Source organism: Phacochoerus africanus, chromosome X (assembly GCF_016906955.1).
Source record: "Phacochoerus africanus isolate WHEZ1 chromosome X, ROS_Pafr_v1, whole genome shotgun sequence".
Lineage (NCBI taxonomy): Eukaryota > Metazoa > Chordata > Mammalia > Artiodactyla > Suidae > Phacochoerus > Phacochoerus africanus.
This window is the reverse complement of record NC_062560.1, coordinates 10,289,740-10,303,956: the sequence shown is the minus strand read 5'-3', so window position 1 is coordinate 10,303,956 and position 14,217 is coordinate 10,289,740. Positions and strand designations below refer to the sequence as shown.

At 46.1% G+C, this 14,217-nt stretch overlaps 1 protein-coding gene across 3 annotated transcripts in view; it reads left to right on the top strand.

The window, feature by feature from the left end:
- Positions 1-14,217, top strand: part of ARHGAP6 (Rho GTPase activating protein 6) — a 536,775-nt gene that overhangs the window by 468,045 nt on the left and 54,513 nt on the right. For all 3 annotated transcript variants that reach the window (XM_047765256.1, XM_047765257.1, XM_047765258.1), the window contains exons 3-4: positions 1,972-2,043; positions 11,504-11,760. In XM_047765256.1, the coding sequence (XP_047621212.1) occupies positions 1,972-2,043; positions 11,504-11,760 (329 nt within the window). The remainder of the gene's footprint in view (positions 1-1,971; positions 2,044-11,503; positions 11,761-14,217) is intronic.

Sequence of the window (14,217 nt, the reverse complement as noted above, 5' to 3'; positions counted from 1 at the left end):
AGAGTTCCCTGGTGGCCTAATGGGTTAGGATCCAGTGTTGCTGCTGCTGTGGCTTGGGTCACTGCTATGGTGCAGGTTCAATCCCTGTCCTGAGAAGTTTCACATGCCCCAGGCACAGCCAAAAAAAAATTGTGGTATCTTTAAAAAGTGTCCCCTAGCCTACATATATCCTGGTTCTTCGACAACTTACTTAAAATTTAGTATCTGTCCACTGGTTATGAAAAAATTTCTTAAGCCGTAATATATGGCTTAGTTATTCTTCTGGGTCAACTATTAAAATGAAGAAGTGACGGGACTTTTTAGAGAAATATACTCTTGTTACAGTCAAATTTATTTGGGAGTATGAACTAGTGATGAACGCAGTATTACGAAGTAAAAGACCTGCCAGTCCTATTTGGAGAACAGCTTAGAATCTTGTGCAGTTCGTATGTTTATTGTCTATCTGTATGTAATCAGTCACAGCAGGCCCTATAGTGAGATCATCTGTTTTTTTTACTCAATGAATTTTATTACGTTTATAGTTGTAGAGCGATCATCACAAGACATCATCTTTTAGGCCGTGAAGTTAGGAACATACACAAATGATGAAAGAGACCAATGGCCCTTTGCTGCAGCTCAGCTGATTTATATAATCTTCACCTGCACAAGTCTCACGCCTGCAAGAATAAAGACTTCTGAACTATTCCCATTTTGTGGGAGGAGAATCATTTTTACAACATTTCTTTGCTTTTTGAAAGGAAGAAGGGATTGAGTGTGCCTGTTGATTATCGTGTGATGTCCTTTGCCTCCAAAAACTCTGAGAGGAGGCGTTGGGAACATCTGGCGCCCCATGAGGATGCTAGGAAAGCCCATTTCTGTTTAAGGATGCTTAGTCTGTCTTTTCCTGGTATCAGTCTGGCCTTTAAGTTTTATTGGGCTGAATCGCTTTGCTACACGTTTAAGTATTTCTTGGGGAAAACAAACAGCAATTCTTAATCCCCCACTGAAACATGAGTTTTCTTGTGGCATGGGCGGCCTCTCTCCTGTTTGATAGCAGTGTGGATTCCTGATTTGCACCTCCCACACATTAAGTTGACAGCTGCAATATCCCAAAACGCATTCTTGCAGTGATGCCTGCCAATGTCTTATGATGACATCCTAGGAATTCAATTGCAGCTGCCTACTGATATGAGAGGTATCTATATTATTTGGTGAGTTAACCAGTTAAGGACATCTGTTGCAAGTACAAAAATGCTGAAAGGACTACTGCCTTACTTATTCTAGAAAAAAAAATTAGAAACAACCCCAATGTTCATTAATGGGGCTTAATTAAATTATGGTATAGCTATACCATGGAATACCATGCAACACCCCAAAAGAAATCAGGTATGAATTTATGGACATGTGTCAAGCTCCCCATTAAGCACTTTATGTGCATCATTTCATTTAATTCTCACGACTCCACGAAATTCCCTTTTTATAGATGAAGACACTGAGATTTGTCCAAAGCCACATAGTCTTTAAATGAGGCAGCAGTAATTCTATTTGAATTCTTTAGACCTCAAATTCATTTCCTTATCCAGTTACTCTCTACTAGCTCATGAATATCGAAGCCATATGTGCTGTTGACTGTCTTCTCATGGAGATTTAATTCAAGATGACATTGGTTTGCATAAGCATGGAGATTAGGAAGAGACTCATATAATAGTAAAAGCAAACACATCTAAGTGTCAAAACTAAATGACTTCTGAAGGAGGTAAGCTTCCTGTACTTTCCATGATTGAAACAAAATTTAAGAGCATACACCAAGACTTGGCTTATGTGTACAATCCAAGGCAAGGATTTTCGTGTAGTTTCAGTCATTACTCTGTTTAAAATGCCAGATTAGGAGTAAAATGAAAAGTCAGGCTTTTGCTCAAACTTGGTTATCAGTAATGTAAAATACACGTATATACTTGTTTTTACAATTTCTCTTTCTTTTACTGTTTACAGATGGACAAAAGAGAAAGAAATCTTTGAGAAAGAAACTGGATTCACTAGGGAAGGAGAAAAACAAAGACAGAGGTAAAGGACAAAATGGACTACAGCAAATGCACCTTCCATGGAACATCATGGTTGAATTTGGTGGGGTTTTTGACTTGCATAGATGTACGTGGTTCAACTCTATAATGGAAACTGGATTTCTATGATGGAATGTCATTAAAGGCTGTTTTGGTCTACTCTTTTGTGTTTGAGCAGCCCTGTGCTGAAGTGATGAGCTCAACTGGTTTGAGCAAAGTATGACTTCAGCCAACTTTATGGTTCCAATTATGATGCCGGCCAATCAGCAATGCACAAGGAAAACCTGGTTGAGTGGCCATGGATAGCATCTCTAACAGTAACCAGCTGTCTGGCAACTCCAGATAGTTAGGCAGGGCTAGTTGAATAAGAACGAGTTTGGATTCCCCAGCCATGACTACTGGAAAGAAACAGTCACATCCTCATGGTTCCTGAAGATGGGCCATTCTCAGCATTTTAATATTAGATCACAGCGTGCTTAATTTTTTTTTTTTTTTTTTTTGCCCCGTGTGTTTTGAGAATGGTTGACTCTCTTTGTAGTCTCCCCTTTTATGTCTCTTTAGGAAACTGACACATGAACCATTCTTTCAGAGGTATTTGTGGTCATTCTTTTTTTTTTTTTGTCTTTTTGTTGTTGTTGTTGTTGTTGCTATTTCTTGGGCCGCTCCCGCGGCATGTGGAGGTTCCCAGGCTAGGGGTCGAATCGGAGCTGCAGCCACCAGCCTACGCCAGAGCCACAGCAATGCGGGATCCGAGCCGCGTCTGCAACCTACACCACAGCTCACGGCAATGCCGGATCGTTAACCCACTGAGCAAGGGCAGGGACCGAACCCGCAACCTCATGGTTCCTAGTCGGATTCGTTAACCACTGCGCCACGACGGGAACTCCTGTGGTCATTCTTAACTAAGGTTCTCCGAGCCTGCATAATGGGCACCGGGCCCTGTTAGCTCAGTCCATCTTTTTGTGGCTTGTTTCTCTGGTCCCATATGAAATGGGTGCCAAATGGTGGGGTCTTATGAACCTGTTTCCATTTTATGTGACAGTGAACGAGTGTTGAATGAGGAGAGCGTCACATGTTTCACCTTTGAGTTCTTCAACATAATGACTGCATTTCTGCTGGAAAAGTAATGAAAGGCAGTGAAACCGAAGGTAGAAAAATACCTGCATGGTGATAAGCATTAGAAAAGACCGAGGCACACCACAGATCCCAGACTTTACGCGCATTATTCTGAACTGTGCCTCAAGGGTCATGACATGTGGTTCTTGGACCAAAAGGAGATAAAAGATTTCCGAGGACTGGAAAACCAAGGTTTTAGTTCTCTTAGAGCATGATTTCTCAGCCTGGGGACTCCTGATGTTTTAGACTAGATAATTCTTTGTTGTGGGGGGTGCCGTGTACATTGTGTGAGGCGTTTAATAGCATCCCTGGTGTCTACCTCTCAATGCCAGTAGCACTACCTCCAGCCAAAATATCTCCAGACACTTTATTTTTATTTTTATTTTTTTTTTGGTCTTTTTGCCTTTTCTAGGGCCGCTCCCGCAGCACATGGAGGTTCCCAGGCTAGGGGTCCAATCAGAGGTGTAGCCACTAGCCTACGCCAGAGCCACAGCAATGCGGGATCCGAGCCGCATCTGTGACCTACACCACAGCTCATGGCAACACCAGATCCTTAACCCACGGAGCAAGGCCAGGGACCAAACCTGCAACCCCATGGTTCCTAGTCAGATTCGTTAACCACTGTGCCACAACAGGAACTCCTCTCCAGACACTTTAAATAGTTACCTCAAACTGGAGAAAAGGAAATGAACATGTCACCGATCCCTGCCCATGACTGGATAGTCGAATAATTTGTGAAACCTTTAAAAATTCCAATACCCAGACCTCCATCCCAGAAAATCTGATCCCATTGGTCTGTGGGGGCACTGGGCACAAGTCATTTTATCAACTACTTATGTGCACCTTCTTTTTTTCTTCTTTTTTTTTTTTTAGGGCCACACCCACAGCATTTGGAGTTTCCCAGGCTAGGAGTGGAATCAGAGCTGTAGCCACTGGCCTACACCACAGCCACAGCAATGCCAGATCCGAGCCATGTCTGTGACCTACCCCACAGCTCACAGCAATGCCGGGTCCTTAACCCGCTGAGCGAGGCCGGGGATCCAACCTGCGCCCTCACGGATGCTAGTCAGATTCGTTTCCGCTCAGCCACAATAGGGACTCCTTTGGGCACCTTCTAAGATGAGACCTCTGGTGCATTCCTAACCAGTGTACTCACCAAGGCACATGCTAGCGCAGCAGAATCTACTGCCGACATAATAAATGCAAAGGACATTAACTTTTGTCCAGCTACTCTTACTGTCTGATATATTATATTCTCCTTCATTGGTTCATATGTTCTTGCCCTTACTTTTAAAAGAATATTAGTAGCCAGAGTAGCTTTTTTGAACTAGAGTCGTAACTTGTTCTATTCCTGCCGTGGATGATGTTTACCCCGTTAGATTATTACAGTAATTCTCAGTGTTTATAGAGTTATTCAAGGGATCATTCGGACTGATATTAGTAATCTTTAAAGTTGTTTATACTAGGATGAGGATATTGGTACTTCGATCTGAACACTCATAAAGTAGACTTTAGGGGATTCTTCAGAAATGCCCATTTGGGCTAAACTAAGCAGAATGAGCGTCTTTTTTTTTTTTTTTTTTTTGCAAAAGATGTTGGAATTTCCTCAACAGAGGGAGATGTGTGTGTGTGTGCTTGCTTATTTTAGAAAACAGCTGGGGAGTTCCCGTCGTGGCACAGCGGTTAACGAATCTGACTAGGAACCATGGGGTTTCGGGTTCGATCCCTGGCCTTGCTCCGTGGGTTAAGGATCTGGTGTTGCCATGAGCTGTGGTGTACGTCACAGATGCGGCTCGGATTCCGCATTGCTGTGGCTCTGGCGTAGGCTAATGGCTACAGCTCCGATTCGACCCCTAGCCTGGGAACCTCCATATGACGAGGGAGCGGCCCAAAGAAACAGCAAAAAGACAAAAAAAAAAAAAAGAAGAAGAAGAAAAAGAAAGGAAACAGCTGGAAGTAAGGGTAGGGCAGGAAGGGCCCGGAGAAGTAAACAACCAATGTGCCCTGTGCTATTATACATTTGCAGACCAAATCATATTTTATATATTATGTAGGCTCAGTGAAAACTTGATAGTGGTTTTTTTATTTCTTTGATTTTTTTTTTTTTTTTGGCCCTTCCCACAGCATGAGGAAGTTCCCAGTCCAGGGATTGAACCTGCATCACAGCAGTGAGCCGAGCCACAGCAGTGACAATGCCAGGTCCTTAATGGAGTACCAGGGAACTCCCGGTAACGTTGTATAATGCTGTACAGGGTGCTGGCTGGGAAAAGGAAGGCAGATCCTACTGGTGCCAAAGAAAAGACACATCACCCATCCAACTAAAGAGAGAAATATCAGGATTGATGGCAAAAGAGGGTTTTTTTTAAAGTAGCTTTGATCGTTAAAAAGACAGTTTCCTAGGCTTCAATGAAGCTAAATCCATGGCATCTTTTCTGAGCATAAAGTCCTGTGTATGTCATTGCATCCATTACATGGATGTCCTGGGAAGCAGGGTGTGATGGAGCAGCGTGCAGGTCTCCTATGCTTGTGATTGGCGCACATTGTTTTCTTGCATTTGCATATTCGCATTTGGGTTCATAACAGCTGCACATGCGAAAAAATGAAAATCATTTGAATCCAAGAGTGAAAGAAGGAAAACAGGAAACTCTGAATGACCTCTTGGGTTAGACCATCTAAAAATAAATTGGAACAGCTTTTTAGAATCGAATTGCTCTCCCGATAGAGTGATTCATTAAATGTTTGATAGGCTGCTATATTAATTGATTCACTGAGAATGACTCATGCCCTGTGTTTTATTTAATTGCTTTGACATAATATACAGCAGATCATGTGACACATCTGTGTCCCTCCTGCCACTTAAGCAGTGTCCTCATGACTTGTGATTTCCACATGGAAGTTAATTCAGGATTGATGCTGGTGCAGAAAATGTATCTTCACACAGAAAATGCCCAAGTCCTTAATTTCTCTTAGTTAAACTACTTGGCCACCAAAGAGTATTTTTTAAACTTTCAGAACCTCAGAAAATTTCCTTCTTGTGTCAAAAAGGAGCACTTTGGGGGGAAAAGGTTCAAAAAGAGCTGTTTTGTTCCAGCTTCTGGGGTTCCTCGTCAGAGCACAAGGGGAACAGGTTTTACTGCGGCATAAGTCTGAGAGTTAGGTTCCCTGCTCTGCAGGATATTTTCAGATTATGCCATATATTTATCAACATAAACTCTGGTGATGGTTCAAGTCTAGCACCTTTCTTTATGCTGAAATTCCATCATGCTAACATTGTATTGTCCCTCGCTGTCTAAGTAGGTTATTGTGTGTGAGCTGTTAAGTAGCACGGTGCAGGGATAGTTGGTACAGCTTTATTTTGTGTCATATTAAATAACAGAAAAAGCAAGTATCAGTTATGGGCATTTAGAAATTCTCAAATGCATGGAGAGCTCTTACTGGAGATGCGAGAAACAGAGGGCGCGTGATTCCAGAAGCGCGTGAGCCCAGCTTCTGGTCTGCGTGCTAAGAACACTGAGACACATCATGCGCTGGGGTTGTGGGATGGAAATCCTGTAAAATTGGATTGTGATGATCATTGTACAACTATAAATATAATAAATTCATTGAGTAATTAAAAAAAAATTTTAGGGAGTTCCCGTCGTGGCGCAGTGGTTAACGAATCCGACTAGGAACCATGAGGTTGCGGGTTCCGTCCCTGCCCTTGCTCAGTGGGTTAAGGATCCGGCGTTGCCGTGAGCTGTGGTGTAGGTTGCAGACGCGGCTCGGATCCCGCGTTGCTGTGACTCTGGTGTAGGCCGGTGGCTACAGCTCCAATTGGACCCCTACCTGGGAACCTCCATATGCCGCGGGAGCGGCCCAAGAAATAGCTAAAAAAAGACCAAAAAAAATAATTTTTAATTAAAAAAAACAAAGTGTATTAAGGAGGGAGTGGTGTCCTTAAGTGGATTGTCACACCTCGGTGTAAACTTGGACTTGAGGTAGGGGTGGGAGTGAGACAGCGGTGGAGGGAGGAAGCCTGATTCCAGAGGCCACATCACATCTGGTGACGTTAAGGTCCAGGGTAGGACCTAGGGAGCTGGTGAAAGAGGTGGGCTGCAGGAAAAAGGAAAGGAGAACGTCAAGGAGATGGGAGGACTGAGAATCAGATGGGTCACTTAGGCGGACACCCATGTCACAAGGGATGATGGTTGACGGGGGTTTGGGCTGTGATCACAAAAGATAGCAGGGACGGGGAAGACCTGGAAATTTCGGGAGAGAGCCAGGAGGCCAGCTAGCAGCATGTCCCCTGCTGACCCTGAGGATCCTGGGAAGGAAGCAGAGACAGTCTCTGCCAACGGGGACAGCAGAGGATGCAGTCCCCTTAGTCAACACATACTACAGATGAGAACCTGGTACACACAGTCCCCGGCCCCAGAACCCCGAGTCTTGGGTAATGCTTTAATGGTTTTAAAAACCCATCCTCAAGTTTATTAGCTGCTATCAACACAGTGTCTGTAGGTTCCTTTGTCGCCCTAACACGAGAGCTTTGCACCCACAGATGAGCATGTGCGCCCAACATTTCATTTACACATAAAGGAGGGTTTTGCTCAACAGGCTTGTGCTGAGTCCTCAGTTTCACAATAGCCGTATTTTTTTTTTAACTGAAGTGTAGTTGATTTACAGGGTGGGGTTAATTTCTGCTGTACAGTGAAGTGAGTCAGTTATATATACTCTTTTTAGAATGTTCTTTTCCATTATGGTTTATCCTAGGACATGGATTATAGTTCCCTGTGCTCTACGGTGGGACCTTGTTGTTTACCCTCTCCATGTATCAGAGCTTACATCTGCTAGCCCCGACCTCCCCACCCATCTCTCCCCCAACTCCCTCCCCTCGACAACCACAAATCTGTTCTCCTTGTCTGTGCGTCTGCTTCTGTTTCATAGATAAGTTCATCTGTGCCATAGTTTAGAGTCCACATAGAAGTGATATCATAGGGTATTTGTCTTTCTCTTTCTGACTTACTTCACTTAGTATGACAGTTTCTAGTGGCTTCCATGTTGCTGCGAATGGCATGATGTCATTTTTTGTGGCTGAGTAGTATTCCATTGTGTACACGTAGCACATCTCCTTAATCCAGTCACCTGTCATTGTCATTCTTGTTGTTTCCATGTCTTGGCTATTGTGAATAGTGCTGCTATGAACATACAGGTGCGTGTATCTTTTTGGATTGTAGTTTTATCCGGATATAAGCCCAGGAGGAGGCTTGCTGGATCATACGGTAGTTCTATTTCTAGTTTTCTGAGGAACCTCCGTGCTGTTTTCCATGGCGGCTGCATCAATTTACATTCCCACCAACAGTGTAGGAGGGGTCCCTTTTCTCCGCACCCTCTCCAGCATTTGTTATTTGTAGACTTTTTACTGATGGCCATTCTGACAAGTGCGAGGTGGTACCTTATTGTACACAACAGCTGTGTTTTGAGAAGCAGTCATATTCATGGAACCCTGCCTAGAACTTTCCAGACACTAGACACTGCCATACACGTTTAGAGCATTGACCCATCTGCCTCCTTTCTGAAGCTTGGGAGAGTTCTCAGGAGAAAGCAATGAGAAATGAAAGAGACTTGATCAAAATATTACCACTGAAAGAATAAATAATCTCAGCCAGGAGAGAAAGCCTATTAGAGAAAAATAAGAGTCTATTATAGGTGGCTACATATCTTGAAGGGAAATAAAAGAGAAATTAAAGAGCCGTGTGAGGAGAATGATTTCATGTATTCCATCCATTTAATTTGTATTCAGTTATCCCAATTTCTAAGTAGAGTGGCTGACTTTTAGATATTAAAAATGACAGATACCCAAGGAAACCATTTTTCTTCTTTTTTCCAGGGATATTAGAAATCTCTAACAGAGTCTGGTTGGTTTTCTTTATGTGGAAAAAATATCTAGGAGAGGAATCAATAGTCCTCATGTCATACTGAGTCCCTGCTGTGTGTATGCCTGCAGACACATGCCACTTGATGCATTTGTCAATGTCCTTTCTTCTATTATTGTCCCCCAGCAGTTTTTATATATTCCGAGTAGCTCTCAGCCTTGCCTAGGTTTTCCCCAACCTTTTGGAAGTAAGACTCTCTGATTATTCCCATAGACAAGATACCAGTGATTTACACAGTAACTCCTGATGTGTCCCCCTTGATTTTTTTTTTTTTTTGGTCTTTTTAGGGCAACACCCACAGCATATGGAGGGTCCCAGGCAAAGGGTCGAATTGGAGCTACAGCTGCCAACCTACAGCACAGCCACAGCCACAGTCACAGCCACAGCAACGTGGGGTCCAAGCCACTTCTTCGACCTGCATCACAGCTCACAGCAACGCCAGATCCTTAACCCGCTGAGTGAGGCCGGGGATCCAACCTGCGTCCTCATGGATGCTAGTCAGATTCGTTTCCAGTGAGCCACGCCGGGAACTCCCCCTTTGATTTCTAATTTTGCGAGGAGGGCGAATTTCTAATTTTGGCAGTAGCGAGTGTTGGATCTTGCTACACCATCCACATTGATCCCTCAAAACCCATACCTGAATTATTTTTTGTCTGATCATATGCCATCTAGCTTGTCGATAGAGAATGGTAAGCATCCTCTGAAAATCCTGAAATGCTGAAGTTTGGATTTTTTTTTTTTTTCACTTCAAAATGAATTACATGTTTTGATAGAACAAGAGGTGGAGACTTTTCAAGTGCCATTTCTGCTTTTAATGCAGACTTGACTATTAGCCCAGTGATGTTAAAAACGTCGCCATGGATCAAAGACGAAAACCTTTTAGAGCCTCTTTCCACCTGATCTAATGTTAGATTTTTTCTTTCGAAGAACAGATTGTTTTCCCTTGATCATTCTGCTTTTATTCATAAGGGTTATAAAAACGAGGGAGAGGCTAGGCTCCAGTTTTCTGCTGCTAGGAGAGGTAATGTTGAGTCTCAAAGAAATCATGCACTTCATTTTTAATGCTTTTTCGCGTGCATTTAAAATACTACTGATAGGAGTTCCCGTCGTGGCGCAGTGGTTAAGGAATCCGACTAGGAACCATGAGGTTGCGGGTTCGACCCCTCGCCTTGCTCCGTGGGTTAAGGATCTGGCGTTGCCGTGAGCTGTGGTGTAGGTCGCAGATGCGGCTCGGATCCCGCGTGGCTGTGGCTCTGACATAGGCTGGTGGCTACAGCTCCGATTCGACCCCTAGCCTGGGAACCTCCATGTGCTGCGGGAGCAGCCCTAGAAATGGCAAAAAGACAAATAAAATAAAATAAAATAAAATAAAATAAAATAAAATAAAATAAAATAAAATAAAATACTACTGATAAAACGTCCATCCCTGAGGTTCAGCAGGTGTACGGGGTATGTGTGTACAAATGGATTTACTCTAGAGTTCCAGAATGCAGCTCTGTATACATCTCAAAGAAAGCCGTGGATTTCTGCATTGTGCTCATTTCCCCAAATTGTCCTTTCTAGAAGGTCTAACCAATTGTATCCTCGCCCCTCACCAGAGTATTTATTTTGTGGTGAGCGTCCACGTCTGCATGTGGCCCAGAGAATGGCTTGAGTATAGGTCCTGAGAGTGACAGCCCCAACCCAGCACCTGGAGGCAGCATGTGGGGACAAGGCACACAGAGGAAAAGGAGCAGACTTCATCCCAAGCTGCTCCTCTGCCTCGGGAGTTCTCATGTCACCCGCTGGCTCCTCTCCTGGGAACCGCGAAGTGTGGCCACTTCGTTGCCGTCTCTCTATTGCGGGGTTTGACCAGCGCTGTCACAGTTTCTTACGTATCTGCCTCTCCAGCCCCCCCCCCCCCGCCCCCGCCCCATGCTCGGAACCCTTCAAGAGTGAGGACTGGACCTTCTGTAAGCTTGGGGCTCCCCATCGCACAGCTTGACACAGCACATGGCAGGGGTTAAGTAAGTCCCTGTCGAATGAGGGTATACATGCAGTCTTCTCGGGCCATGAAAGCTTTGGGGGCTCTTGAGACATCCTCCAAGCCTAACGGCTTGTACGCATGAGAATGAAGTGTCACACCCATCCCATCAAAAACGTCGCCTTTCTCTCTAAAGTTATTTCCTTTAAAACATCCTGGACACACATGGAGAAAACCCGGGGCCTAGACCCCTAACACCCATGCCCTTAATACATAGCGGCTCTCTGGACGGAAATAGAAAACTTTGGCCACGCTGACAAACACAAAAGCCATGTCCAGATTTTGTCGGATGAATCGGTTCTTCAGAAAACGGTCCTTTGAGTATGTGTGCCCTGGGATCTGCCACGTTGGCTGAGAGGCTTCCGGGGGGCCCAGGCTTTCTCTGAAGGTGCGTGTTTGTGTTTTGATTCCAGAATTCACCCCCCAGGCGTTTGGAATGCCCTTATCCCAGGTCATCGCCAACGACCGGGCCTACAAACTCAAGCAGGACTCCCAGAGGGATGAGCAGAAGGACGCGTCTGACTTTGTGGCTGCCCTGCTCCCGTTTGGAAATAAAAGGCAGAACAAGGAACTCTCAAGCAGTAACTCATCTCTCAGCTCCACCTCGGAAACACCAAATGAGTCCACATCCCCCAACACCCCGGAGCCGGCTCCTCGGGTCAGGAGGAGGGTGAGTGGGCCCGTGTGTTCTCTGACACCGATGTCAGGACAGTTGAAGAACTGGAAATGTGGCTTGCGTCCAGGTAGCTGTGCACAGGGCCACGCAGGGAGGGTCTGCCCCAGCCCTGAGCCCCTGCCACGCCCTCACGGCCTCTCCCTGACCCCTTTCCAAGGGCTTGGATGCCTCTCCGCGGTTCCCCGGGAGATCCTGAATGTTCTCCCACACCTTCTCCAACTAGTGTCCTCTTCTGTTGAGGTACCAGAATGTCCCCCAAGAGACTGTGCGGCCCCAGGGCAGAGCCAGGGGTTTTCCTTAATCGCTTCATCTCATCCAAGAACCACGCCTGGCTGAGGGAATTTGCTCCATAAACAAAGGGATTTTTTTTTCTCTTATCAAAGAAACCTGGTTTTTGCTCAAGCGTAACCCTAGAAACACACACACACACACACACACACACACACACACATGCATACATGCACACGTATCCTCTTTCTTTCTTTTTTTTTGTCTTTTTGCCATTTCTTGGGCCACTCCCTCGGCATATGGAGGTTCCCAGGCTAGGGGTCGAATCGGAGCTGTAGCCACCGGCCTACGCCAGAGCCACAGCAACGCGGGATCCGAGCCGTGTCTGCAACCTACACCACAGCTCATGGCAACGCCGGATCCTTCACCCACGGAGCGAGGCCAGGGATCGAACCCACAACCTCATGGTTCCTAGTCGGATTCATTAACCACTGAGCCACGAGGGGAACTCCCCTCTTTCAAATCAATATTATAACCATATGGTACCATTTATTGAGGGCCATGGTCCAAGCGCTGTGCTATCATTTGGCATAACGCATTTCCCATTTCAATCCAGGAAAGCTGACTTTCCAGGCAAACGAGTTGGTGATGAGCGCAGTCAGTTGCTGCGCATCTCTGAAACTTCCTAGGTCACTGGAAGATCTTGTCTCCATTTCCTCTCACCTGGAGGCCCGCATCATTGCCACCTCCAGCCACAGACCACGACCCTCAAACCCCAGACACTTCCCAGTTCAAATCCGCACTTCTTTAACGAATCCGACTAGGAACCATGAGGTTGCGGGTTCGATCCCTGGCCTCGCTCCGTGGGTGAAGGATCCGGCGTTGCCGTGAGCTGTGGTGTAGGTCGCAGAGGCGGCTCAGGTCTGGCGTTGCAGTGGCTGTGGGTTTAGGCTGGCAGCCATAGGCTCCACTTTGACCCCTAGCTTCAGAGCTTCCATATGCCGTGGGTCCGGTCCTAAAAAGCAAGAAAAAAGAACAAAACCAAAAACAAACCGCACTTCTCAGCCCGCCTACCGCATTGAGGACCCCTCGCAGACTGAGGGGTCCCTGCGCCACCACTGTTTTCAAGGCTTCATTCACTGTGTTGAAAACAGAGGAAATGCCTATATCGCGGAGGATTTGAATTTGCATGACGGATTTGTTCTTCTGGTCCTGCCATCCATCCCCTTCTTAGATGGCACACATGAGCCTAGACGGCAGTGACACCAAAATGCCAGACAGGAGCCTTCAGAGAATCCCAGGCCCAGGCAGTGGGCCTCCCAATGCCTTCCCCTCTACCCAGGCCTTGCTAGGACGCCAGCAGCCAGCTTCTTCCTCTATGCTTCATCAAAGGGTGGGTGGTCCTAGAGTCATCGTGGGTATCCTTCCTCTCAGCCGTCACCATGCCTCGCATGCCAGCCCGCCTCCCAGCTGTCATGACCTTAGCTCTTGGCAGGGGGCGGGGGCGCTTTCTCTGATGGCCAGCGGCACCCACTATGCAGGCTATGATAGGCTGTAAGGAAGAAGGCATGCATGTCACCTTTGTATTTCTACCAGAAGCTGCCTTTATTGTATTTCATTTTTAGGGCCACACCCTCGGCATAAGGCAGTTCCCGAGCCAAGGGCTGAATCAGAGCTGCAGCTGCCAGCCTACAGCACAGCCACAGCAAAAATGGATCTGGGCCATGTCTGTGCCCTACACCACAGCTCACGGCAATGCTGGATCCTTAACCCACTGTGGGAGACCAGGGATCGAACCCGATTCCTCATGGATACTGGTTGGGTTCATTATGGCTGAGCCACCACGGGAACTCCCCAGAAGCTGCCTTTAAGCAATGGCTCTTGAGCCTTGTGATATAAATACCCCAGCTCCCTGACCTCTTAGCAGAGATAGCTCGGAGATTCAGGATCTGCATGGTCTCTCCGAGGTCCCCAGGGCAGCTGGGCTGCAGCTGCCCACAGGCTCGCCGTGGGCGAGGTGGTGCTGCCTTCTTCAGTTGGCTGTTTTCGCTTCCCGTTCTCATTTCCCCACTCCGCTACAGCCGTCTCCTGGGACTCTTCCCCTAATAAAGTACTTCTGGGGAAACCAGGCGTGTTTATGGAATCCTCCTATTTAAAAATCTACTTCCTAGAGTCGGGGTTGAGTTATTTTTTTATTCACAAGATTTCTCTGACTTGACCTCA